The sequence below is a fragment of the Equus caballus genome, chromosome 9 (assembly GCF_041296265.1).
Source record: "Equus caballus isolate H_3958 breed thoroughbred chromosome 9, TB-T2T, whole genome shotgun sequence".
In the NCBI taxonomy this organism is placed as follows: domain Eukaryota; kingdom Metazoa; phylum Chordata; class Mammalia; order Perissodactyla; family Equidae; genus Equus; species Equus caballus.
The window spans coordinates 74,229,055-74,256,414 of NC_091692.1; the positions used below are offsets into that span (position 1 = coordinate 74,229,055).

The window sequence follows — 27,360 nt, forward strand, 5'->3', positions numbered from 1 at the left end:
CTGGACCTATTGTAAGTATTGAATAAATATTTGTTGAGCTGGAATGTGAAACCAATTTTATATACTCTAAAACCAAAAAGCAAAGAAAGGAGGCTATAAGTAAGGCTGAAAAGTCCAGATGTGATAACAGATGGATAAGTTGTGTAAAATTTATACCTAATTCTTTAGTAACTATTTATATTATACAATTGGGAATTCAAATGATCGGGGAAATGGTACAGTTTCCATATTGATGCAAACTAGTCTGAAAAGTCATAAATATCTACTAAGACTTAGCAAAGATGGATCACCATTTCCTAATTTGTTCTGATCAGAGATGGTAGAAGTGTAGAGAAATAAGGATTCCGTAGTGAAACAAGCTAGTGAAATGCTGCGTTATCATACCTCAGAAACCTGGAGCGCACAATAGCATATCCAAAACCTCTGAGGAGTTGTGCAGAAAAGGAAGCTGTTGGACTTTGCCTAAATTAGTATTTCTCAAACTTATTTGAGCATACTCTTTCTACACACACACACATATATAACAGTATTCTTTTTATCTCCTAATGGAATAAAAACATTCTGTTAAAAAAAAAAGAAATAAACCAACCTTTGGAGTTATTCAATTTTAAGTTCATAGTTTTTTACTTGTCCTCCATAATTTTCCTTAACTGTTCTTTAGCAAGTTATCTTTTACCACAGAATGAACCCTTAGGAAACTAATAGTTGAGGGGCCAGCCTGGAGGCATAGTGGTTAAGTTCGCGCACTCTGCTTCAGTGGCCTGGGGTTTGCAGGTTAGCATCCCAGGCACGGACCTAGCACTGCTCATCAAGCCATGCTGTGGCATCATCCCATAAAATAGAGGAAGACTGGCACAGATGTTAGTTCAGTGACAATCTTCCTCAAGCAAAAAGAGGAAGATTGGCAATAGATGTTAGCTCAGGGCCAATTCTCCTCTCACACACACACGCAAAGAAAGTAATAGTTGAATATCTGATGGAGAAGTGATGTGCAAATAATGCCTTAAAATGTCTGTCTTTAAAAATTTATGTATACGTTTGTTTATCTGGCTATTGTTTTTTCCCATTCCTGCCTCCTGGTTCTTTGTATTCTCTATGTACTTAGAATGGGTACACTTTATTTCTTTCTTTTTCTTTTTCTTTTTTTGATACTCACTGGAAAAGGAAATACCTTTATACTAAACTTTGAAGACTTTACAATCTTCAAATAATCCTTAGATATTTGAAGAAGCTTTACAAGAGACCACAAGAGATAGCCCTGCTTTTGTTGTGTTTTAAACTTAATATTGTATATCAACAAAAAGAAGATCATGTATCTTTCAGATTCCTGGCCAAAGTGACCAGAAGGGAAAGACAAATCCCCACAACAGTGGGCTCCTTTCATTCATTCACATTTTATTGACGGGCACATGCTTGAGTTTAACTTATGTCCTGAGAAACAGCCACTTTCTTCCCAACTAGAGGAATTTTCCTCTTAGCTTTCCACTTTGGCTTGTGGAGAAGTGAACTACTTCCCACTCTTCTTCCATCAAGCAAAAAAGAGTTCATCTGATTGGTGAGAACCTGTCAGGTTCCAAGTGTGAGTAACTTTTTCTCAGACACAGGAAGCAGGCTTGGCTTTCTCTCCCAGGGACCAATGGGTCTTGTTCTTGTATTTCCGTTCTCCGTATGTAGACCAGTGTCTCTCAAACTTTGACAGGCACCAGAATCATTGGGAAGACTTGATCAAACAGATTGTTGGGCCTTATCCCCAGAATTTCTGATTCACTGTTTGATAATAGGGTCCAGGAATTTGCATTTTTAACGGCTTCCCAAGTGATGTTGATGTGGTGGTCTTTGGACCACACTTTGAGAACCACTGTGCTAGACAAAACAGGAAAGGTGTTTTTTACGTGGATCAGCCAGGTCTCCACCATCTCTGTTCTGGCATTTCCTCCTCTGTCTGGGCAGGTAATTCAGGTAAGTCTCTTACTTGTGCAGGTGATTTTTAATTCAAGAGGAAGCTACCAGCCTCATTTTCGTTAAGGCCTAAGCCATTATCCTCCCACAGGGATCAACAGTGAACTTTGGATGGTAAAACTGATGCTTAACCAGCATTTGGCTCATTGTGTCTTTTTGCAACTGGTTAAAACTCATGGAGAAGTGGGCAGGTGACATTTTGAGACTTGCCAAGTTTCATCCTTATGTAACAGATAGTCTCCTGCCCAGCTACGCACAAGTGGATACACGTTGTTATCTTTCCGCCTCTGTAGTTTGCTAAGAATTCAAGCTTTTTCTAATAGAAGGTCCTTGTATCAATGTAAGACATTCCAACGTCTGTCTTCCTGCAGAAACAGCTTTACAGAGCCTTTTTACGCATGAGGAAGCGGCAGGGGTTTTTATATCCATGTATCATTTACAGTTCACTGCCACCAACTCATGACACCAGAATGCACATTTATCACAGAATTTAATATAAGGAGAAGTTTTGACCAGTTTCCTGGTCTCCAAGCAAAATAATCATATTTTTTCTACTGCATAAAAAAAATAGAGATGGTAATTTAACAAATAAGAAAGGAAAAAGCCTATATTTTTTCTCTTCTTTATTGAGCTATTATTGACAAACAACATTGTGTTAGTTTTAGGTATACAAATATGGATTTGATATATGCATTTATTGTGAAATGATTACCAGAATAAGTTTAGTTAACATCCATCACACACATAGTTACAAAATCCTTTTCTTTTCTTTTCATTTCTTTTCTTTTCTTTTCTTTTTTGAGGAAGATTAGCCCTGAGCTAACATCCATGCCCATCTTCCTACTTTATATGTGGGACACCTGCCACAGCATGGCTTGATAAGTGATGCATAGGTCAGCTCCTGGGATGTGAACTGGTGAACCCCAGACCACAGAAGTGCAGCATGCAAACTTAACTGCTACACCGCCAGGCTTGCCACCCCCTTTTTTTTGTGAGGCAGATTGGCCCTGAGCTAACATCTGTTGCCAATCCTCCTCTCTTTGCTTGAGGAAGACTGTTGCTGAGCTAAAATCTATGCCAAATTTCCTCTATTTTTATGTGGGATGCCACCACAGAGTGGCCTGACGAGCAGTGCTAGGTCTGAGGAGGGGATCCAAACCCACGAACCCCAGGCTGCCGAAGTGGAGCATGCTAACTCAACCAGCACGCCACTGAGCCAGCCCCAGACTCTTTTCTTATAATGAGAACTTTTAAGATCTACTCTCTTAGCAACTTTCAAATACAGTCATGCTTTACTTAACGATGAAGATACGTTCTGAGAAATGCATCATTAGGCAATTTTGTCCTAGTGAAAAAATCACAGACTCACACAAACCTAGATGGTATAGCCTACTACACACCTAGGCTATACAGTACTAATCTTATGGGTCCACAGTCATATATACAGTACATTGTTGACTAAAATGTCATTATGTGGCTCATGACAGTATATGCTACAGTATTATTAACTGTACATTACATCCCCAGGACTTATTTAACTTATTACTGGAACTTTGTACCTTTTGGACACCTTCACCCATTATGTCATCCTATTTTATTTGCCGAAAAATGTGAAATATCATGAAGACTGCCCTTGTACCAATTAATTCTGTTAACTATGATAGTCATAATTTTTCACATGGTAATTTGAACTGAAATTTTGTTAAAGACTTTGCTAACATTGAAATGGATTTCACTGCTAACAGTGAAATTTTGTATACACAGATGCTCATTGCATTATTATTTATAGAACTGAAAAACCAGGATGTCTTAGCTTTCACACATAATAAACACTGTGAGTATTTGTTGATAAAATGAATTATGGTCAACGTTGTGTTGGGAGGGAACTGAAATTGGGAGAAGACTAAGTAATGCTGTGCTAAGAGAAGGGTGTTTTGTGTTCTACATGTTTTTGTCAACCAAAATTACCTTTGAGACTGTCTTCAGGCACTGTCTTGATTGTTTCACATACGACATCTAAAAAGACAAAGATCATCAGTAGAATGTATGTATAGACCAATAATGGTATCATTTCTTTTACGATTATGACTTATTTTAATTATTCTGCAGTTTGGGGCCTATTTTGAAAAAGTTTCATGAATTCGGTCATACCCCTAAGCCATTTATCCTCTACCCTTTGTCTTAAATGTGATGATTTCCTCGCCATCTTCCAATAATTCATTCATTCTCAACTTGGGATGAGGAGTGACAATATTGCGTCCAAAGGGGTGAAAATCGATTCTTGAGGGGTAAAAATAATAGTAGCTACTACAACAGTTTGTGGCTGTGCAAAGGCCACAGTAGAAAAACAGCTATGTAGGATAACTTCAGTGTTAAAATTTCATTAGGTGGTAGAGGCTAGGAAAAAATCTTCAAAAAGGCTCCTGAGGACATTAGTAATGATAACGGCTGTGAACACTGTTCCTGCTTGCTGCTTCCTGTGTGAATTCTAATCCACTTCCAAGACTTTTTGTTGTTGTGTCTGTAACAGTTATTGAGGACCAAATGTAAGGAATCTGTGATACTGGTATTACTATTCTGCCCACTTACAAATGAGTCATAGAGAATTATTTTAAAAAATTTTAAGTCACATGAGTAGTGAGTAGCAAAGCCAGGGTTCAAGTTCAGGCTGACTGAATCCAGAACTCAGGCTTCTAAATATGATGCTTTCATTTAATTCAAAGTATCTGATCACAAACAACTCTGTAAATCTAGTTCTTTCCCCTGAGTTGCAGACCCTTATATCTAACAAGCTAACTCTTCTACTGTTCCAATCTAAATATGATCTACTGGGACATCTCATGGGCAACTCAAATTTTATTCTATTCATTTAACTAATTTCTTGAGCTGTGATCGACATACAGTAAACTGCACATAATGAAAGTGTACGATTTGTTGTGTTGTAAATTATATCCCCATGAAACCACCCCCATAAAAAAGATAACGGACATATCTATCACCCTCCAAATTGCCTCAAATTCATCGTAGTATCTCTGTCCAACCCCTCACTGAGACCCATCCCAGCCACGGCAACCACGGATCTGCTTTTTCTCACATGTTTATCATTTCCAGTGTCCTTCATGGTTTATGTAGATCCAGATTTCTATCTGTTATCACCTTCTTCCACCTGGTGGATTTCTTTTAACATTTCTTGTAGAGTAGTCTGCTAGTGACGAATTCTTCTACTTTGTATCTGAAAAAAATCTTAATTTCACTTTTGCTTTTGAAAGATATTTTCACTGAGTGTTGAATTCTAGGTGACAATTTTCCTTTCATTATTTTAAAGATGTTGCTCCACTGTCTTCTGCTTGTATTGTTTCCAAGAAGTCTATTGTCATTCTTGTCTTTGCAATTGTACATAATTTGCCTTTTATCTATAGCTATTTTAAAAATATGTTAAACATTTTTTCTGTTATTAGTGCTTTTAAGTAATTTCAGTATGATGTGCCTGCATGTAGTTTTCTTCATATTTTTGTGTCTAGAATTCATTGAGCTTCTTAAACACATAGGTTTATAGATTCCATCAAATCTGAAAATATTTCACACATTATTTCCTTAATATTTTTTCAGTTCTCTTTTTCCTCTCCTTCAGGGACTACAATATTACTTACAGTTGGCTTCTTGAAGTTGTCTCAAAACTCACCAATAACTCTATCTATTTTTTTCTTCAATTGCTTTGCTTTTGGTATCATATCTAAGAATCATTGCCTAATCCAAAATCACAAAGATTTACACCTAAGTTTTTTCTGAGAATTTTGTAGTTTTAGCTTTTACATTTAGGTTTTTAATAGATTTTGAGTAAATTTTTGTATGGTATGAAGTAGCAATTCAACCTCATTATTTTGCATGTAGATATCCAGTGATCCCAGAACTATTTGTTGAAAAGACTATTATTTCCCCCCTTGTAATTGTATTGGCACCTTTGTTGAAAATCAGTTAATCACAAATGTGAGGATTTATTTCTGGAGTCTCAGTTCTATTGCATTGATCCACATGTCATTCCTATGGCAGTACCCCACTGTCTTGATTTTTGTAGCTTTGTAGTAAGTTTTGAAATTGGAAAGTTTAAATCCTCCAATTTGTTTCATTTTTTCCATGATTGTTTGGGCTACTCTGGGTCACTTGAATTTCCATATGAATTTTAGGATCAGCTTGTCAGGTTCCACACGGAAGTCAACTGGCATTTTGATAGGAATTGCATTGAATCTGTAGAATGACTTGGGGGAATATTGCCATTTTAACAATATTAAGTTTTTCAAGCCAAGAATATGGACTGTCTTTCAATTTATTTAGGTCTTCTTTAATCTCTTTTAGAAATTTGGTTTGTAGTTTTCAGAGCATAAGTTTTGCTGCTTTTTTTTTTTATTACTTAGTATTTTATTCTTTTTGATGCTATTGTAAAGCAAACTTTTTTCTTAATTTCTTTTTTGGGTAGCTCATTGCTACTGTATAGAAATATAACTGATTTTGTATAGCTTGTATCATAACTTTGCTGAGCTTATTTATTAGTTCTAACAGTTTTTTAGTGGATTCATTAGGATTTTCTAAATACAAGATCATGTCATCTGGTAATAGAGATAATTTTATTCTTCCTTTCCAATGTGGATATTTCTTATTTTATTTTCTTGCCTAATTGACCTGGGTTGAACCTCCAGTACAATGTTAAATAGAAGTAGCAAGAGCGGACATCCTTGTCTTGTTTCTGATCTTAGGGGCAAAGTATTCAATCTTCTTTCACCATTAAGTTGATGCTACCTGTGGGTTCTTAGATGTCCTCTATTAGGCTGATGAATTTCCCTTCTCCTCCTAGTTTGTTGAATGTTTTTATCATGAGGAAGTGTTGAGTATTGTCAAATGCTTTTTCTACATCTATTGAGATGATAATATGATTTTTGTCCTTTATTCTATCGACATAGCATAATACATTGATTTATGTATATTGAATCACCTTTACATTCTTGAAATAAATCTCACTTGGTATAGTTGAAACAGACTCAACTGATCTGCCTTCCTCCCATCTCAACCTTCATCAAGCTATCCAACTCTTAGTGGTATCTTTATAAAATGCAAATCTGATTTGGTCCCACTCTTTTATTAAACTCCTTTAATTTCTCTCTATTGTCTTTGGGGTAAAACCCAAACTTGACATGGCATTGTATGCTCCTTACCTGGCCTAACAGGATCTCCATGCTGATTGCTCATCACTTCCTCCTCCAAGCTGTGAGCTGCTTGTAATTCTTCATATACACAATATTCACCTCCAAATTCATGCCTCTCCATATGTTCTACCTGGAATGGTTTTCGTCACCTTTGTCTACTTAACTCCTAACGATATGTCAAATCTGATTTCAGGTGTATGTTCCTCCCAGAAGCTATTTGTCATATTCACTGTCCCAGTATGGAACAGACCCCTGTCCTAGATATTCAGTTTATTTCAATCATGGTATTTACTGTGTCATATTAAGATTATGTATGTGGACGTTTCTGAGGGAGACCATGAACTCTTTAAGGAAAGGATCATGCTTTAAGAGTCTCTGTATTTCTGGTGCCCAGTGCAGGTCCAGACCATAAGATTTGTTGACGTTCAATACTTAAACGTATGTATGATGGAGGAATGATATACAGCATACTTTAAAAGATTTGTAAAGTTCCCAAATACTTATCACGAATTCTATTGCCTATATAGAAATTCTCCATAGCATTGATCACAACCCTAAGTGACTATTTGAACATAATATATTTAACATCAAATCTCCCACGAAGGCAGAGACCATTTCTGTTTTGTTCACCACTGTATCCTCAGCACTTAGCATCGTGCCTGTATATGTTTGTTGAATGTACAAGTGAATGAATGACCATTTTTTTGCATGAAGGAATGGTAATCAAAGTATGCTACTACAATAAATTGTACTTGATCAAAGTAAACTATTAGCCCTCTGGAGTACCTCAGTATCGTTTTCTTCCCCTCAGATTAGTTGCTCTTAGCAGATTTGGAGTCCTAAAATCATTTAGTTTGACATGAAATTGGAATCATCTAATTTCACACTTCATGCATTTGCTCTTCACTTAGTTAATAATAACAACTTACTTCAGGCCCTGTTCAAAGTAATTTGTGTAAAATAACTTTTTACTATATGAGATAGGTATAATTATTGTGGTAATCACTAGTGCCTTGTCATGGACTATTTCAGCCTCCCTCTTGTGCACATAGTGAGACGGCACGACTGGCCTTAGCCACATCTGGTCAATGATTTATGAGGGGAAGTGATGTGGGTCACTTCTAGGTGAGCGCACTTACTGGAGACAACCGTCCTGAACTCTTTCCCCTCTGGTATGGAGATTGGCAATATTCCAGATAGTGACTGCTGTACCTACCTACCTGGGTCCTTGAGTAAGTGTGATGCAGAACAGAGCTCCCCGCTGACCTGCCATAAGCTTGTAGTCTTAGCAAGAAATAATCCTCTGTTGCTTTATAAAATCAAGATGAGCAAATTTTTACTATAGCACAGTCCAGATCAGCATGACAGATGAAATTATCATCCCCATTTATAGATAAGAAAACTGGAATAGAGAGTGGGCAACTGAACTGTTTCCATCACACTCCCAGTATGACGTAGCCCGGGGGGTTCCAGTCAGGCAATCTGTCCGCAGGATCTGCGCTCTTCACCGTCTGCTTTGCTGCTCTATATTAACATTAGCCATCTTCTGGCTGTGACACTTCCTCGCGCACACAGAAACACACAGCTGCATATATTCAAAAGGAGAAGTGGCTAATAATATAAAGAACCTGTTTAATAGGGCCAAACCTCAGAGAACCATTTTTCGCTCCTGATTGAGTATGTACTCTGTCATTTTAATGGGACAATCATAGTTTCACAAATCATTTAGTTAGGACAATTTCTGGGATAATTACCTTGTCAGTTAAATTTAAAAATATTGAAATTAAGGTTGAAGTTGGAAAATTATTCACAGCTTTTGCTTGCTCCTTGTTTTATAAAACCACCAATAATGTCCAGAAATGCATGAATACTCTGATACTGTAAACCTGAGATCAAGTGAAATGTAATCAATTTTTCACAGTGGTTAAAAAGGCCCATGGAGAAAAGCAGGTTTCAGCAGCCTACAGAGGCAGGGGCTTATGATGATAATATAAAGTGACTTCTGTACATTTGCCAAAGTAAATTATTCAAAAAATTAGTAAAAATGTCTTTTTTAAAAATATGACCCTTTTTTGATGCTTATAACATTATTACCCATAAACATAAAGTGCTTATAATTAATTACTGAGCTTTTTACCATAGAAACAAAGGGCAGGAAAGCACATTAACCTGCTGGTGTTATTTTCCCTATGGTAGGGCAGCATAGCATGGAATGCCTTTTGGGAAGACTCAAGGGCTGCACCGGCCTATACAATAGCGCTAGCCGCATGTGGTTATGTAATTTTAATAAAGTAATCTGTTGCTCAGTCATACTGGCCACATTTCAAGTGTGGCTCTTGTGCAGGGAGGCAGACTATCAGTATGATATGAACGAAAAGACAGGCGTGTGCCAGGAAGACAAGAGGAGGGGAATTTTCAACACCCTGTTCAGGGAAGTCGTGCGAGAGATCATTCCTGATCTGAGTCTTGACAGTTCAGTAATGAGAAAGATAGGCAAATAAATGTGGGAAGGGCCCTCAAATCAGAGGCAACATTACAGGGAACGATACAGACCTGAGAAGTCCTTGATGTGTTTGTGAAATGAGAACCAGTGTCGTCTCACCAGGGAGTAATACGTGATGAGCTGTCAAGATCGATGGGGTCCAGGCAATGAAGGCTTTACAAGGCAAAAACACTTGCTTTTTATTTTGTAAACTAAGCAGGAAGCATGAAGGTCTTAAAGTAGGTGAATAACAAGATTGGCTTTGCATTTATGGAGTTTACTTGGCAGCCGTGTGGAAGCTGTATCCAAGCGGGAGACTATGACACAACCCAGAGGAAAGATGCCTCAACTGGGGCAAAGATGCAGAGAGTAAATGACAGATGAGAAAACTGCTTAGGTAAAAAGAGTAGGGCTTGTTCAAAGATTGGCCACGGGGGTGAGAAAAAGGGAGATAGCTAGGATGGCTCCCAGGTTTTTATTATGTTGGAGTTATCTGCTGACATAGTATATTACAGGAGAAGCTCTATAGCTCCCATAATACAGACGGTCAATAAGTGTTTTCCAACAAACCTGAATAAATTTTAGATGAAAGAACTGGAAATTATTATGTTAAAAAATTGACAAATAGCAAACTTCCCCCAGTGAATAAAGGTGGAAAGTTGTCTAGAATGCATCCTTTTGCCCACAACTTGCCACCTGCCTCCAGACTCCAGAGGCATTTCAGGGGGACCTCTTGTTTAGAAAAGCATCTTTATTGCCTCAAAAAAAGAAAAGAAAAGAAAAAAATTGGTAGATGCACATTAGAGAACTTCTGTTGATTCTGATGTAGCTAACCTGTAAGGCCCACAAATGAGGGGGTCGAGAAAAAACTCGGGTTTGGCAGTTACTCGTGTGCACATTTTAGTAATATAGATTGTCCCCCTGCATCCCCAGTCCTTGCTTAAATACACTCAGTCCTTGACCCTTCATGATTTAATCAATAAATATTCATTCAGGAGCTGGCCCCATGGCCGAGTGGTTAAGTTTGCACTCTCCTCTTTGGTGGCCCTGGGTTTTGCCACTTCGGATCCTGGGCACAGACATGGCACAGCTCGTCAAGCCATGCTGAGGTGGCATCCCACATACCACAATTAGAAGGACCCACAACTAAAACTACACAACTATGTACTGGGGGGCTTTGGAGAGAAAAAGGAAAAATAAAATCTTTAAAAAAAATAATAAACATTTATTCAATAGTTATTATATTCAAAAGAGTTTCAGTAGATATTAAATTGAAAAAATAAAAGAAACTCCAAAGATGTATAATCTCCAAATATTTCCCAAATGTTACTTTCTTTTTTTGTTAAAACCTCTTCCCCTAGTTGACATTTTCAGAGCTATTAACAAGTGATTCCATTTGATCTAATAAATGTTTATTGAATGCCCACTGTTACTCAATATGTTAGAAACCAAGAACAAAGAGGAAATGAGCTCTGCCCTTACTGATCTCAAGCAAGAAAGTCATTCTAATATATTTTTACCTCCTCTTCCCTTCCCTGCCCTCTTCTGGTAGAGATAAAAATGTTTTCTGAAATAGACCAAAGGCAAGTTGTTGGAGAAGAAATTGTCTGTAATTAGTATTTATATCATCAGTCCCTTACTTAAAAATTAATGGCTAGAGGGGCCGGCCCCGTGGCAGAGTGGTTAAGTTCTCTCACTCCTCTTCAGCGGCCCAGGGTTTCACCGATTCGGATCCTGGGCGTGGACCTGGCACCACTCGTCAGGCCATGCTGAGGCAGCGTCCCACATACCCCAACTAGAAGGACCCACAACTAAAAATACACAACTATGTACCAGGGGGCTTTGGGGAGAAAAAGGAAAAACAAAATCTTAAAAAAATAAATAAATCATGGCTAGAATAGCAGAGAAGTATAAATAGTAGTGGGTGGGTATAATTTGTTAATTATAAAACATTTTGTTGTGATTTCCTAAGAGAAACACCCTCTGCCCAAAGGGGAATTTTTGGTACACTCCTTGATGCTTTGGAAAAGAAGGACGCCATAGTGATTCATAAAATATTGAGCAAGAGCAGAAAAATTTTGTCTGAATTTTTAAGTCTTCTTTGACACCTCCATGACACATTACTCACTTCAAAACATAAAAAAATACCTATTTGTGTTTCCCCATAAATGTACTTTGAATACTCTAGTTTTTATCCTTATTTTTTTTCCTTATGGGATACCTTATAACTGATCATAAGCTAGAAGTAGGAATCTTTCTTGAGTAATCTTGTATTTAAATTGTGGTGAATTTTATTTCAGTTTTAAGTCTGGGGAATAAAATTTAATTACTTTCTGCAAAAATGTACATTCAAATTGTTTTATATAACTATAATTCATAACACAACTCATAGAGAAGTCACTTTCATTTTCAGACAGTATATACTATGGAAAGATGCAAATGTTTTAATTTTTTCAAATTCTTCTAGATTTTCTTAAGAAAAAAATAGCCAAATTTGGAAATGGGGCAAAAATAACTGCTTGATCTTTCAAGGTCATACCAAGCATGATCTAAAAGGTTTATTATCTTAAGGTTTATTATCACTCTACTCTCCAGGAGAAAATACTTATTTATTATGACTATTTTACATCTCTACAAAGTTATGTTATAGAAAATTGATCAATCACAATGGGTTTCTTTTTGTCCAGAAGATGCAAACAATTTCTATCTAGTCATGAAGATAACTCACAAGGTCATAACCATTATTGCCCAGTAGGACATGAACCACACTGTATCTAATTTAGCAATCTTATTTCAACATTCTTTTTCAGGCTTTCATATCCTTTTTTGAACCAGCTTTGTCATATTGCTGGTTCCCTCTTTAATGAGTTAATTACAACTTCTGCATGTGCTCTCTCTTCTTGCGAGAATTATGATTTTGTGGTTTGTCACATTTCGAGAGTTACGTTTTGACAATCTAAAAATTAAATAATGATCTAGTTATTTTATTTACCACCTAACCGTTATGATGGAACACCATACATAAGGAGCCCATCTATAAAGATGTTATCCATAACCAACTGAATTTCTAGAAATGTTTGTGGATAAGGCTAAAGTGACTTAGTCATCACTGGAAATAGAAAGTTCACAGGGCCCTAGAAGGTACAGAGCTCAACTCTTTGTATGAAAGAATCTGGAGAGGAGCCTCAACAGCCAGCAGTCTTGGCTCTTTAGCGTTTAGTAAGATAGTGTAGATGGTCCTGGTGGTCTGCTTTTATAAACTTTGCGTGTTTAGTAAGTAGTAAATGGCTGACTGTATGTAAACTGATTTGCCAACATACAAAGTATTACTATGTATTTATTTCTATTAATAAGCAGTCTATAAACAAACATGCTTTTAGTGGGAACAAAACACAGTTTCAAAAAAGGAAAATAAAGAACCTCTTTGATGGCTGATTGGATCCTAAACATTCATTATTAATACCTCGAGTTTTTGATATTATGGGAACTGTTTATAAAACTTTTCCAAGAATTCCATGAAAATTGTCCCCAAAATAGTAGTCAGCATGTTAAAACAACTTTTAAGGTTGTGGCTTAGTTTTTGTTATTGTTGTTATCTTTCCTGTCTTCCCTCCAGACCAAAGAAATGTAAAATATAATCCAACGTATTAATGCTTATAAAATGTTGATTTATAGTTCCTTAGTCCATCTTAAAATGATCAATTATCTAAAATCATCATGGACAATGATGTGTGCCAACAGGCAGTCCTCTTTTCTCTGGGTGTTTATACCTTTAACAAATATTAAAATTATATTTCCACGTAAAAGAACATTCTACTACTGAGTTTAACTATCATCAGGGCTGCATATTGGTGTTTGCCTTGAAAAGAACAATTTTTGTTAATTATAAAACATTTTAGAGTTTGTTTTTGTGGTTAAAGTGGTTGAGGGCAGGAAGGTTAAAAGGAGGAAGTCTTAGTGGCTTCAAGACTTGAGTGCATGTGAGCACGGTCTGGGAAAGAAATGTTCAGGAGTGGGCCTTGTTAAAATGATGTGTTCATCTTTAAATAATTGAAATGAAAATATGTCTACTCAGAGTTTGTTAAGGTGGTAAAGCCATCGATTTGAATCAAAGGAAATGCTCCTGGAAGTTGTTTACTTTAGTTTCATAAAATAATGCTTAAAATGGCAGAGAAAACGGTGCATCAAGTATCAAACATCTTCAAAAGCAAAAGACAATCCTTTTCCTTTTGGATATTAGGATGCTAGTAAGGTCATAGGGTTTGTAAGGAGAATAGATGGCCAAGGACACACAGGCATCAAGTGAGAAAGGCTTCCCCAAGCGTTCCCTGTGCACTTCAACCAAAGCGATCAAGGAAAGCCTAACTGCAGTCTTTAACTGTGAGACTACCCAGGAAATCAGGGCCAGCTGGTACGAATTTGGAGAGAAAGATTTTCCACTGCATTGAGAATGCTGCAGTGTCAATTGCCCTCATCGGTCAATAATGTAAGGGTATCAGGCAATCTACTCTAATGGTATCTTCCAATGATGGTAAACATTTGCCATTGCCTGTGAGGCCACTTGCCTTAGCTTAATGTCTGCATGCATGTAGGAAGTGTGACTGCTGGATTACAGAGCAAGGACGGCTGCTGCCCACAAAGAACACTCAGCGGTAAACTAGCGTTGGTTGATTGCTGGATTACAAGTTAAAGCGTGCTACATCGTAGGAAAAACTAAACCAATTTCATTCTCTGAAACTTCTGTGGGTCATGGCAGTTCACTTTATTTGGGCTTTCAAGTTGCGATTTCTGCTTTATTAGATATCTAAGGTAAGATATCATTCCTTAAGTGCCATTTAGAAGTTACAGTGTTAAACTAAGAAGTTTCTTAGAAGTTGCACTGTTAACAAAAACCAAAGCCTCTCCACTGAATATGTTATTTTTAAAAGTCATAATGGGAATAATAGATAAGTTTCTCCTAAAATTTCAATAAAATTGTACTAAGATAATGAGAGCACTTTTTGTCAAGGGTACTAAAATGAACAATGAAACGAAACGTGACAACTAAAGGTTCAGAAAATACTCCCAAATAAGATTTACAACAAAGCTACCTTATAACTTAACCAACTGTACATTTGTGGAAAAATGGAGAATACGCCCCAAATTTTAATTTCCTTTTGTGTCTTTTGCTGCTTTTGCACAGTTCTGAATCTAGAATCAGTACAGAACAAACGTGAATTAATTTGTTCAAAAAAATTAATCATAGGGACCAGCCCATTGGTGTAGTGGTTAAAATTGTGCACTCTGCTTCAGTGGCCTGGGGTTCATGGGTTCAGATCCTGGGCATGGACCTACGTACCACTCATTAAGCCATGCTGTGGTGGCATCCCACATACAAAATAGAGGAAGATTGGCACAGATGTTAGCACAGCGACAACATTCCTCAAGCAAAAAGAGGAAGATTGGCAATAGATTGGCTTAGGGCCAATCTTCCTCATCCTCTCCCCCCCCAAAAATTAATCACAGTCACAGGGAAAACTTAGTAAAAACCTGCATTTTAGGGGCTGGCCTTGTGGCCGAGTGGTTAAATTCACATGCTCTGCTGCGGTGGCCCGGGGTTTCGCTGGTTCTGATCCTGGGCATAGACGTGGCACTGTTCGTCAGGCCATGCTAAGTCAGCATCCCACATGCCACAACTAGAAGGACCCACAACTAAAAAATATACAACTATGTACTGGGGAGATTTGGGGAGAAAAAACAGATAAAAAAAGAAGATTGGCAACAGTTGTTAGCTCAGGTGCCAATCTTTAAAAACAAAAGGAAACCAATCCTCCATTTTATTGGGTGTATCTCCAGGAATTTGTAAGAAAGTATTAGGAGAAATTAAGAATGTCGTACTTCCTGCGGTGTTCCTTATTAGCATAACAAAGTACATGCTGTCTTTTTAAAAATAGAATTAAGAAAATGAGAAATAACTATTTAGTATTAGTTAAACAAAATGAATGTTGAGGCAGATTTTTACAGACGCAATTTTTAAGGTGAGATTCAAACACCACCTTCAGCCAAGTGAGTTTTCTAACTTTATCCAAATATCCAAATGCCATTGGCATATAAAGAAACCATATGGGCTTATTTAAAGTATAAATTGCCTTGTTTCTGAATGGAGTGCTTTGGAGTTCTGGATGGAGTAATAAGAGTGCAGTAGTGCCACGAGAAAATATTTCATCAAACAGATAGAGCTTTCGGGGCTTCTACCATCATGTCCACCCTGTACCAACATCTGTGTCTACACAGTCTGCTCTGCCAACTGTGACTATAAGTGTGCACGATTCGTTTCTTCTCTAAAGTCATGTTCTCCACTTGGGCATAAGATCTTATCTCCTTTCACCTGCTCACCTATTAAAGAACATCATTCCAACTATTTTCTCCTGTCTCCTGTAAGATAAAGAAGGCCCTCCCTACGGCGACATCATCCTCCTTAGCAAAGGAACATTTCTTACGCCTCCCATCCTAAAACAAAACAGAAGCAAAAAATCTTTCTGTTGATTCAATATCTCTTGCCAGCTATCACCCTTTTTTCTGATCCCCTTTACAGCAAAACTCCTCAAATTGTTTCTAGTCTCACTTCTCCAAACTTCTCTTCCTATTCTCTCTTAAATTTACTCCATCAGGCTCTACACCCATCTCTCTAACAAAACTGCTCTTGTCGATGTCACCGTGACCAGGGCCAGCCTCACGGGCATGCAACCCGTGCAGTTGCACAGGGCCCCGAGCTTCGTTTAATGCTCTGATGGCACCATCCTGAAATTCTTAATAATTTTTGACCAAGGAGGCCTCGCATTTTCATTTTGCCCTGCGCCCCACTGATTACATAGCCGATCCTGCTAGTGACCTTCATGTTGCTAAAGCTAATGACCAATCCTCTGTATTTATCCTGCTTGACCTATCTGCAGTATCCTCGAAGGTAAATCACTTCCTCCATGATAGTTTTGTTCTCCTTGGCTTCCAAGATGCCCTACTCTCTTGGCTTCCTTCTACCTCACACGCTCCTCTCTCCTCGCTTTCTGTTGCTAGTGTCTCCTCATTTCCCTGAATTCCAAATGCTGAGCCTGTTTTCTTCTCTAACTGTTCCCTTCCTAGATTATCTCAGCCAGTCTCATGATTTTAAATACTGTCTATATGCTAATGTCTATCCAACTCCTGACTCACAGACCTAACAATCTACTTGACCTTTCCAGTTGGATCTTAAATGTAGCTTGTCCAGAATTTAACTCCTTTCCTTCTCCACTCCAAGTCTGATCCATCAAGTCTCTTCTTCCAGTTGCTCAGACCAAAAATCTTGGAATAATTTTTGACTCTTCTCTTTCTCTCACACTCCACATCCAGGCAATCGAGTTTGATCTACTTCCAAAATGCTCTCTGGAATTTTAACTGCTTTTCTGCTCTTCTCATCTCTTGCAGAGATTACTGAATTAGCTTCCAACCTGGTTTCCTTCATTCTCTCCTTGTATCTTCACCTCCCGTGATTTATTCGAAGCATAGATGAGAATGGTCCCATTAAAACATAAATCAAATAACACTCTTTTGCTGAAAACATTAAAATACTTCCCCTCTTCAGACAGAATAAAAGCCATAATCCTGAAGTGGCTCACAATGTCCTAAATGATCTTGCTTTCCTCCCATGTCAATGCTTTATGTCTCCGAGTGAATTACTAAATACTCTACCACGTTTGGGCCTTTATACCAGCTCTTCACTCTGCCATTCCCTCCTTTAAGTCTTGGCTCAAATGAAGGCTGTACTGTTGTTTAGGCTGTTGAATATGGGACCCATCAACCCCACATCCCTTAACTCTGCTTTATTTTTTTCTCCAGAGCATTTATCACCTTCTAACATGAAATGTTATTTACATAATTGTTTATCGTGTGTGTAGCTTTATCGTCTATCTCCTTTCCATAGACAGGAGTCTTGGTCTGTTTTCTTTCACTGATACAGCCTAAATGTCTGGAATAGTGGCTGGTATATAGTAAATACTCAATTAATATTTGTTGACTGAATGCATGAAGCCTGAGTTTGTACTACGTTATCACTAACAAACAACAAAATAACAGTAATGGTAACTTCAAAGGAGAAAAAATCAAGGCAATTGTAAAAATAAGATTATAGAAAACAACCCATCACAATGATATCCAGCTTTGTAAACTCCCTGTCGTAGACATGCTTTTTAGGATACATCAATTCATTGGGTAATACATGCTATGTAGAAAGAAAGTACTTAGGGAAATTTAAGCTATGAAGAAAGTACCCTTGGTTGTATATTACACCAACTTAAAATACGACCATGTGTAAACATGGTGAGGGCAGACATGGCTTTCATGTAAGAGGTGGTACATGTTCTGGAAAAAAGTCTGTGATATATTTGTGAGTTTTGAGTTGATAAATATTCCTGGGAAATTGCTTAAAGTTTAGTGCTTATGCAATTTTAACTTGGAAATTTACCTTCTACTTATGGAAATAGTTTAAACAATTTCTATTATATTTTCTAACAATCCTTGCTGTCCCAATCTCTATTGCTTACCTGAATAAAAAAGTTAATATTTGTTAACTGTTGTTATTGAGCAGGGTGTTGGGAGAAAAGATTGTTACTTCACGTAATATATACTATACAAACACCACACCATTTATGAAAGATGACTTGCAGATTACTGACATCCTGAATAAACTGGAGAACAATATTATGAAACTAGCAATAAGATTTCATTATAAAAATTACTTATTTTTATTTAAAGAAGTTCTTTAAATTATTCATTGAAATGATCAACTATAACATGAAAAAGCCCATCCCGTCCCATCAACTGTTATGTTTTACTTTTGCACCCTTATTTTCACTCTAAAATATGCCATGGAGAGGGATGTAGGAACATCTTGGACATTACCAGACATTAACTTCAGCAACTTTAAATAGTTTTTGAGATTTCTTTGCTCATACCGGTGTGTTAAAAAAAGAACTGTATTTGGGGTTACAAAGATGGAGAACAAAAGTACAGAGTAATTAGTATGCTCAAAACATAGGGCTTATTTCTCTTCCGTGCAAATGTTTTTCATCTAAAGCAAATTTGGCTCGGAAAGAATCAGGCAGGTGCTGCCGCCACAGTGCTTTTGGGTTTCCTGGCAGAGCTGGAGATGCACTGGGACCTGAGACAAAACCCAGAGGAACCACAGCTAACCTCAGCCCTTTGCCCAATTTCTTCCCTGCCAGTTACCAGAGTTCACTATTGTTCAAGCTCCAGGGGTCACACTCTGCCTGTCTAGAGGTGGAATTTATTCTGAACAAGTGTTTTGCTTGGCTTGCAGTATTTAAAAAAAAAAAAAAAAAAAAAGCGGCCAGTCACTGACATTAAAAATTAGGAGATTTCATATAAAATTCTCTTTGTCCAGTTTTTCTTGAACACTGAAAATCTGAGAACACAAGTCAGCTTGGCAATATTCTTAGAGATGAGGAAAGGCTACCTTTATATAGACTTCTAGTTCCCAAAGTCTGCCCCCAGCTGGCTTCACCCACACAGGCTCCTTTTGTGCAACTGAGTTTCTGACCCCTGTTCTACCCTCACGGAGATGGGAGACCCAAAGGTGAGGGAGGGGTGACAGAGACGACTCAACACTTCTCTCCCCTCACAATGGTAAAAGGTGATGGCTACATATTTCTCCTCGAATGGGATTCTGACAGTTCTGGGTGAGAACAAAGTGTATTCAACTTTATCTAAAAAGTGGTCCCTGATAGAAGAACCAAGTTCTATAAAAGGAAAAGAAATCACATCGTGTTATTACTACATTCTTATCTAGAGAATGTTGCCTCCAGCTGTGAAACAAGCTTATTACCATTATGAAAGCCCCTCAAAGTCTCTACTCTGCTGTTTTCAAAACAAAGGAGAAAGAGCTAGAAGAAACAAATAAAGGACTTGTTAATTTAGGTTCACAAAAATGAGAAGTGAAGCTTGTGCAAGGAGAGGAGATACTCATTAATTTGAAATCTTCAAAACAAATCTTCCGGTGCAATGAGTTATTTATATACTTTACGTCCTGTCTTTCTGTGTTTTTCCTTCTGGTTAAAAACACTTGGGTAAGTTTTCCTCTATTCTTTTTCCTACCTGGATTTCTTCTGCCTCTTTCTTCTTTCAAAATCATCCTTCAGGAAACCGCCTCTGATTAATTTCACGTTAAGCAAACAAACAAGGTATGTAGTATATTAATATAAACTTCTGGAGATGATTTATCAGGATCTTTACGTTCTTTTCACGCGGGTATACTGAACTGAATCAAAGCTAAACTTCAAAAGCAGGAGCTTTTCTTACATATTGTAGTATCATCATTACCCGATACTCAAGACTCAATACTTGATACTCAATAAATATTTTGAAATAAACACAATTTTTATTGTTAATCTTCCTAAAGAAACTAGCATAGTTTTTTTACACAAAATCTATCAATAAGAGATTGATTGGTTAAAGAAAAAAAAAGGCAAAACAAAACAAGTTGAGAATTCAGGCTTTTCCAATCTCAGTCATATTCTTGAAAATGGTGGTTTGATTTCACCATCTCAATTCATCAGAGCCTGTTTATACGTTACAATGGTCTGTATCTCCTATTGCTACATGGATGAAAGTGAATCCATATAAACCATACCAACACCATTATGTATAACTGGTGGTAAAACTTTATTATTCAAGTTTAGATGTAACAGACATCTTTGCTGCCTGAAGATTGTTTGCATAAGAAATACACCAAGAACATGTTTGTGAGTAGAAATGAACATGCACTATGAAAACAAAATTAAATAAAACAAAAAAAGAATTCCATGTGTTGTAAGAACAGAACTATTATAGCCAACATTCTAATATTCAAATCAGGACTACAAATTGGATTTTTTCTTAGCAACATGAAATCATTCCACATGAAAGACATTTTCTGCTGGTGAATATTGCTGTAAGTTAATTTTATATTGGCATTTTGAGATGTTTCCCATCCCACCCCCCAAATTATCCATGTTGTCAAATAGTCCACCCGAAGGAATTTGGCATTTCTTATTCTGATATTTGCCTTGTTGGTAGCCATTAAGAAACTATGATTTCATCAGCCTTGTAATAATTTCGCCTCTTCAAAGTCGACACTATAGGCTGTCTAGTTATGATATTTACAGCTCATCTTTAACAAAATGACCCCAACCTTTCCTGGCCCTTGGGAACTGAGAGTTTAAATAGGCCCCTTGGCCATATAATAATACTTGGCACTCGCATGGTGCCTTTCAACCAAGGATCTCAAAGTGCTTTACAAACAAGAACTACATTACCATTATTATTATTAATATTATTATTATTATTAATATATTTTTTTCCATTTTACAGGTGAGGAACCTGAGGCACAAAAAGAAAAAGTGATTTGCTGCAGGTCACATAATGAAAGAGAACCAGGGCTAAAGTCAGGATCCAGTTTTGGGACTTACGGGTCTTGAAGGACCATTCTCTCTGATGAAAGCTAAATGTTATTTCCATGTAAAGTTACTCTTGGTTTTCTCTGGTACAGGATGGAGTGAAGCTTAGAGCTCTACTTTTTCTTTCAAGAGAACAACACATGAGCATACATTACCCAGTTTCCATGTGTGGATCAATGTTATATTTCACATTTTCTTCATCCCTGACTTGACACATCTCTGCCCTAGCATCTTCCAGAGGTCCTAATTACTGCAAAAAACCGGATGCTTTCTAAACAATTGCACTGCTATCAGGAAGATGTGGGTCCCCTGTCTATGAAACAGTAATGGAAAACCAAAAGGAAGTGCTCTGCAAAGAAGCTGTGCCTTCTGCCCTTGGCCAAGTCTTTCTTTGGGAAAATAACACAGCCTTTCAAAGTCCCAAGTCATGCCTTTCTATCCTCTTCTCCTTAACAGTTGCCTGCTGATAGAATTCCACCTAACAGTACCTACCTTTGGTTAGCATATTTAGTTTCATATTCAGGTTGAATTTCAATTCCTCCATTTTCTCTTGTGATCTAGGACAGTCAGCAAAAGATGCCTTGCTACTTGCTCACCAAAGGATGCCTTGCATTTTTTGCCACGGCCCTCAACCCAAAGGCAGGAAGACGTGAGCTCATGTAAACTTCAGGCAAAAGGCGGGCATACAGCGCAGAGTCTGACCACCAGCTTCATGACTCCATGCTTCCACCTCTGGATGACAGCTACTCGCCCTCTAGAATTGCGTTAACGTTCACTAACTCAACAGGCAGGCAGTTCAGGGGTCTCAAGACAGATCACCTTGTGATATTTTGCAGCCACACAGCGGGAGGCTAATAATTATTTTAATAGCAGTATTGATACTCTTCAATTTATTAAGAAAAACGTATATCCTCAGGCATTTAAAAATATATATACATTTAATGTTTTTGGAGCTGTATTTGCATTGGATCATAAGAGAGTACGTGCACATGTGCAATCATAATGTGCTACCACAGGCTTCAACAAAGAGCTGTTAGAGAATCACTTTTTTTCTTCTTCTCATTAATATTACCTTAGAAAAGAACCCCCATGCTTGTTTTCTAAAATCTACCTTTACTAAAAGAGAACAGTTTAGAACAAAACATTACTATCTTAAAAGTTGATTTTTTAAAAAGAACATCTCAATATGTCATGTAGAAAGAATGGGCACACTCTTTTCCTTTTGAACTATAGAGTCAACGTGTGAATGTCTGGAGCGCCATCCTTTTCTCATCTACTTAGAGTCGTGTAGTGTCTCTCAATCCACAACCTTCCAAGGTGGGCTGGCTCTTTGTGATTTTTCTATCCCAAACAACAATATGACTATACGGGTGAGAGATGAAGAGAGAAAGAGTGAGAAAAGGGAGAATAAGAATGCATGAGCTGGTCCTGGCCTAAAGTTTGATCCAAACCTTGATTTAGAATAAAGACAAGTAATTTTTAAAGACTTACAGTTTTTCAATGGCATACAATTTGAGCTGGCATATAGTTTTCATCACAGGGGAACACTTTTCCAAGAGGGGAAATTCCTAAATCATCTTGAACGCCCTCACAAAAAAGGTTAAGTACCTAAATAGCTCATTTAAAATCACAATTTAAGACAAAATGATTCAGAAATCTTAAAACCAAATAAAAATACCAACCAACCATTTTTATAATATATTTTGAGAGCCAGAGCAAAGGCTTTCGTAAGTCAAAAAATAAGGGGTGTTTTAGTGTTACAGTAACTTTTCATCTTTTTAAAAAAGCCCAACCTCTTCTCCATCAAAATATGTATAATAATGAAAACAAAAATGAAAATAAAATAATAATAAAGAAATATGAAATAAGATCTATCGTGTCAACGCTATCCAAGAAAATTCTACCGAAAGTAGACCATAAATATTCCAAGAATAGTGATATGTATTTTCCAATGCTAATCATTACTACTATGTCTGTCTGAGAAAAAAAAAAAAATCAGATAAAAAAAAAAAGGCATACATGCCCCAAAATCAACAACCTATTTGTGTGTGACACACGGAGAAATTGCTTATGGAGTAGTTTTGCCCAAAAAGTCATACCTGTAAGATTGCCCAACTTAACCAAACTTCTGGTATTTTGCTGATTTGAGCAGTCCACATATAATGTCGCTCGAGGATTGCCACAGTGTACTTTGTTACTAGTCTTTTTACTAAGAAAGTTAAATATTGTTTTGTTGTTTGGGAAATCTCTTCTCTTTTTTAGTTCTTTAATTGCCACCTCTCAAGTCTGCCTGTACGTTTTGAGATGCATTCATCAAAATTCCTAAGAAAGATAAATTACATCACATAGTCTGAATGTCAAAGCTCCTCATTCCACGTTTTTATTTCAGTTTATGTGAATGTGAGAGCTACGCGACTGGTGAGATCAGAATAGGGCCCTTGAAAAATGAAACTGAAGCAGAAGGCTTAGTCCTGATTTCCTTTCTCTCTGTCTCTGTCTCTCTCTTTTTTTTTTTTTTTACATGAAAACGAAAATGCAAGAATGGAAATGACAACACAACATCAGAAAGACATTTTTAACTTCATTCACTACGACAGTCACGAACTGGTTGAACTCTACCTGCCATCCAACTTTTTAAGAAACGAAGACCTGGCACTGTGAAAAAGAAACAAAACCCAAACAAAACAAAACAATACAAAGCCACTGCAAATTCATGTAAAAATGGAGTGCGGATGCGACTACAGAAGGTAATAAAAACACCAGTGCTGCAGATTCCAGCAGCACTTATCAAAATAATTTCTGAAATGTTTCATCTGAAACATAGACAAAGCAATAAAAAGAGGATATATGTTTATCATTTTAAGCATAACAATGTGAGTTAAGAGCTTAAAAATTAAAAAAAAAAAGTACTTGGAATGAATAGTGCTACCCTTTTTTTCCTAAGTAGGCATAAAAATATTTTCATTTCCTTCTTGGTTTCCATACCATTATATCAAGAACTTTCATTTGTTTCATGTTACCGTTTACAACTTTAATGCACACACACACACACAAAAGATATCTACCGCAATAGAAATAGTTGCTTCATTATCTTTTTGCTACATTTGCAAATGTAAACAGCTAGGCAGAGCCAGAACTGACTCTAATGCATGATGGAATATCTTTGTTGCATACGTACACTGTAGAAAATAATTATTCAATATGTCAGGCACCATTATTTGAAATGTAATACATTAATATTTACTAGAAAAATAAGTTTTTTTTTTCCTATTTGTTCTCCCAACTTCTTTAATGAAATAAGTTAATCTGACAGTGCATCCAGTAGCTTGTAATATCTTCTACATCTCCGTGGCAAAAAATAAACTACTGGTTGGGACAATATAATGCAAATTATTAAAGTCAGTCCTTGTACATACATCCTTGTAGCAAGCATTGGGCTCGACTAACAGCACCTTTAACCAATTATTTAATGTTCAGTTATTTAGCCCTATTTCCCTGAGCAGTTATGCTGAGGAGCTTTCCCTTCATGGATAGTTTTACAAAGCCTTGAGTATTAAAAGTACTATGAAGACATACTCCTAAGAATCCTATTTAATGCTACTTAACTAAACCTGTATAAATCTAATGAAGGGATTGACTGATATATATACCAACTGTCAGTCTGTGGTAACGTAACCTTAGACGCTGCCTGACCACAAAGTTTGGAAATTATATTTAACCAAAAAAAAAAAAACATAAATAAATACAGCAGGTTACCTTGTGGAGAGATACCATGTGTTTGAAACAAATCAAGCTTGTGGTCTGAACTTTTGTATCCAACTAGTCTTTTGAACCGAGGGGATCCCTTTAGTTATAATCTGCCAAGCGAGATTAGTGACCAAGAGGAGGCTTAAAAAACAAATCCAAACTGGTTCATCACATACAAGAAAGAAATATCTGGCTAAAATAAAATTACTACGTAAGCACGGAGGATGTTGTTTTTAAAAATGCATGTATATTTGAACAAAATGAACCTAAATTGCAAACAAAACGACTACTTTGGAAAGGAGGATTTGAACATCTAAAGGACTAAAATATCAGAGAGGGTGTGCATGTGTATGTACAGGTAGGGCTGGCCAAAAACACTGTGCCACCATCTGTCACTTTTCTTGCTGCTCTCTCACCAAGCCTAACCACAGCTCACATTTCTAGGTCTAAATCTGAAACATGGTCAATGAGAGGAGACTGATGTAAGAGGACGCCATTTTCCTTCCACTGCCCTGGAGATTAGATTCCTCTTCATCTGCCTAGGATTTCATACTTCTAAATTTAGGCAACAATTTACGGGTTTTAAACAAATGGGCCAATGGTCAGCCCAATACTGCTTTAGTATCATAATATGTAAACCCTTTCAAATTCTAGACAGCTTTGATCTCTTTCTTTACAAACATAATTATAGTCTGGAGATACTTCTTATGGATCATTTCCACAGTACACATTCGCCAAGATGGTTTTGACTTACTAGCTTCCAAAACATGACTATTTACCATCTTCCATTTTTCCTCACTGACCATTTGTCTCACTTTTTAAATCTTGGTAACCAACTCATCAAAAGAAAGAATAATAAAAGAAGGGAATTTCATGTTGGATAAGGCAGGCTCTATGAAGTATTTTTTTTAATAGGTCTTCATAAGACATTACAAGCTATTGAATTCCCATCAAGAAAACCTATTTCTATTTAATTGTGCTAAGTGCTAAGGTTTTACTCTTTAGGTTTTCCATTTTTTTCCGCTTGTGCATTGTTCCTATGCAGGCCCCTCTGGATATGAGTTGTGAAGTCATATTTGTCCGTGCAAAGATGCTGGCATATGCTGCACTGAAAAGGTCCACTGTCACCATGGCAACTCATATGCAAAGCATACATCACTTCATCCAGAAAGACAATGCCACAGTGCACACACTTTGTTGAAAGTTCATCTTGAGTACTTCTATCAACTTTCTCTGTTTTTACTACATTCAAGGGACCTTCATTTTTTACATTTGATGGTGCCTTCGTTTTCTCCTTGGAGGCACCATTTGCAGTTGGCCCAGGTCTGGAATGCTTGATCGCCAAATCTAGAGGAATGTCATTGTCTGATCCAACAGCTGAAAAATGAGGAGGCAGATTGAAGGTGGGATAAGGCACATAGTTTTGGCAAGGATTTGGTAGGCCAGGCACATGACTCAAGTAGTGCGGATTCCCAGGAACGGAGAGCTTATATTTACTCCAGAACCGCAGCCAGTCAGCTTCACTCTGGAAGTCATTATGTACAAAGGGAAGTCCAAAAAGGGGGTACTGGTACTTTTCAATAGGGCTGCCTGGTGGTGAATAATTGGGATGTTTCGCAGGTCTCATGTACTTTTCTATGGGGCTGCCTCTCTCAGAACTTCCTTTCCCTTCAGATACAGATGAACTATTTCCTGGGTCTCCAGTACTTTCCTGAGGACTTTTTATCTGAATGTGCAAAGGTTGCATCCTTTTGTGAATATCCAGAGTTTGGCTGACCAGGACTGGCTGCTGAGCAGAATGGCTTTTAGTCAATGAACCCTGGGCTTCATATTTACTCAGGCTCGGGAGTGGAATTTCTCTCTGGTGACCTTCAGTTAAATGATCTTCTGACCTCCTCTCTAAGGGGCTTCCATTGACCTGCTCCTCACTGCCACCCCTCTGCTGTTTGTTGAGCTGCTCAGCCTGAAGTGCCTCTGGGTTAAGGCGCTTTCTTGTTCTTCTCCTAATAATCTGCTCACCGTTGTTTTGTTTAATGATGTTTAAAGGCCTGGGAGTCTGCAGAGAACACACACACAAGACATAAAAGGAAAACATTAAAAAATACATTAAAATGCATTAACAATTTCTCACAAATATAAACCATGCTTAAGTTCAAAGCGAGGATAAGCTTTATGTTATAGATCCACTAAATCTCCTCCTTTTGCCCTAAGCAGAATCAGAGGAAGTAACCAGAGCGCCCTATTTTAGCCTAATTAAATCATGCCCATCTTTGCCAGGAGGGCTGAAAACTTCAATCTACTTGAAAACAGCTTTTCCAAACTCAATAGATTTGGAATTGCATCATTTAGTGATAAAACCGTGTAGAAAGTTACCTGAAGAAACATGATTTTTCTGAAATATTTCTCAACTTTTGAGTCATGCACTAAGATGTCAACATAATAACATGGGTGATAGGTTTTAATGACAATTGTCAAAAAATTACACACTGCTATAGACCGAGTTCTGCCC

General features: G+C 37.3%; 1 protein-coding gene across 18 annotated transcripts in view; it reads right to left on the minus strand.

Annotated features, from left to right (window-relative positions):
- Positions 1-21,962: 21,962 nt before the first annotated feature.
- The window catches only part of TRPS1 (transcriptional repressor GATA binding 1), a 248,731-nt gene continuing 243,333 nt past the window's right edge, over positions 21,963-27,360 (minus strand). For all 18 annotated transcript variants that reach the window (XM_023648879.2, XM_023648885.2, XM_070221732.1 and 15 more), the window contains one exon: positions 21,963-26,907. In XM_023648879.2, the coding sequence (XP_023504647.1) occupies positions 25,846-26,907 (1,062 nt within the window). In that variant the 3' untranslated portion in view covers positions 21,963-25,845. The remainder of the gene's footprint in view (positions 26,908-27,360) is intronic.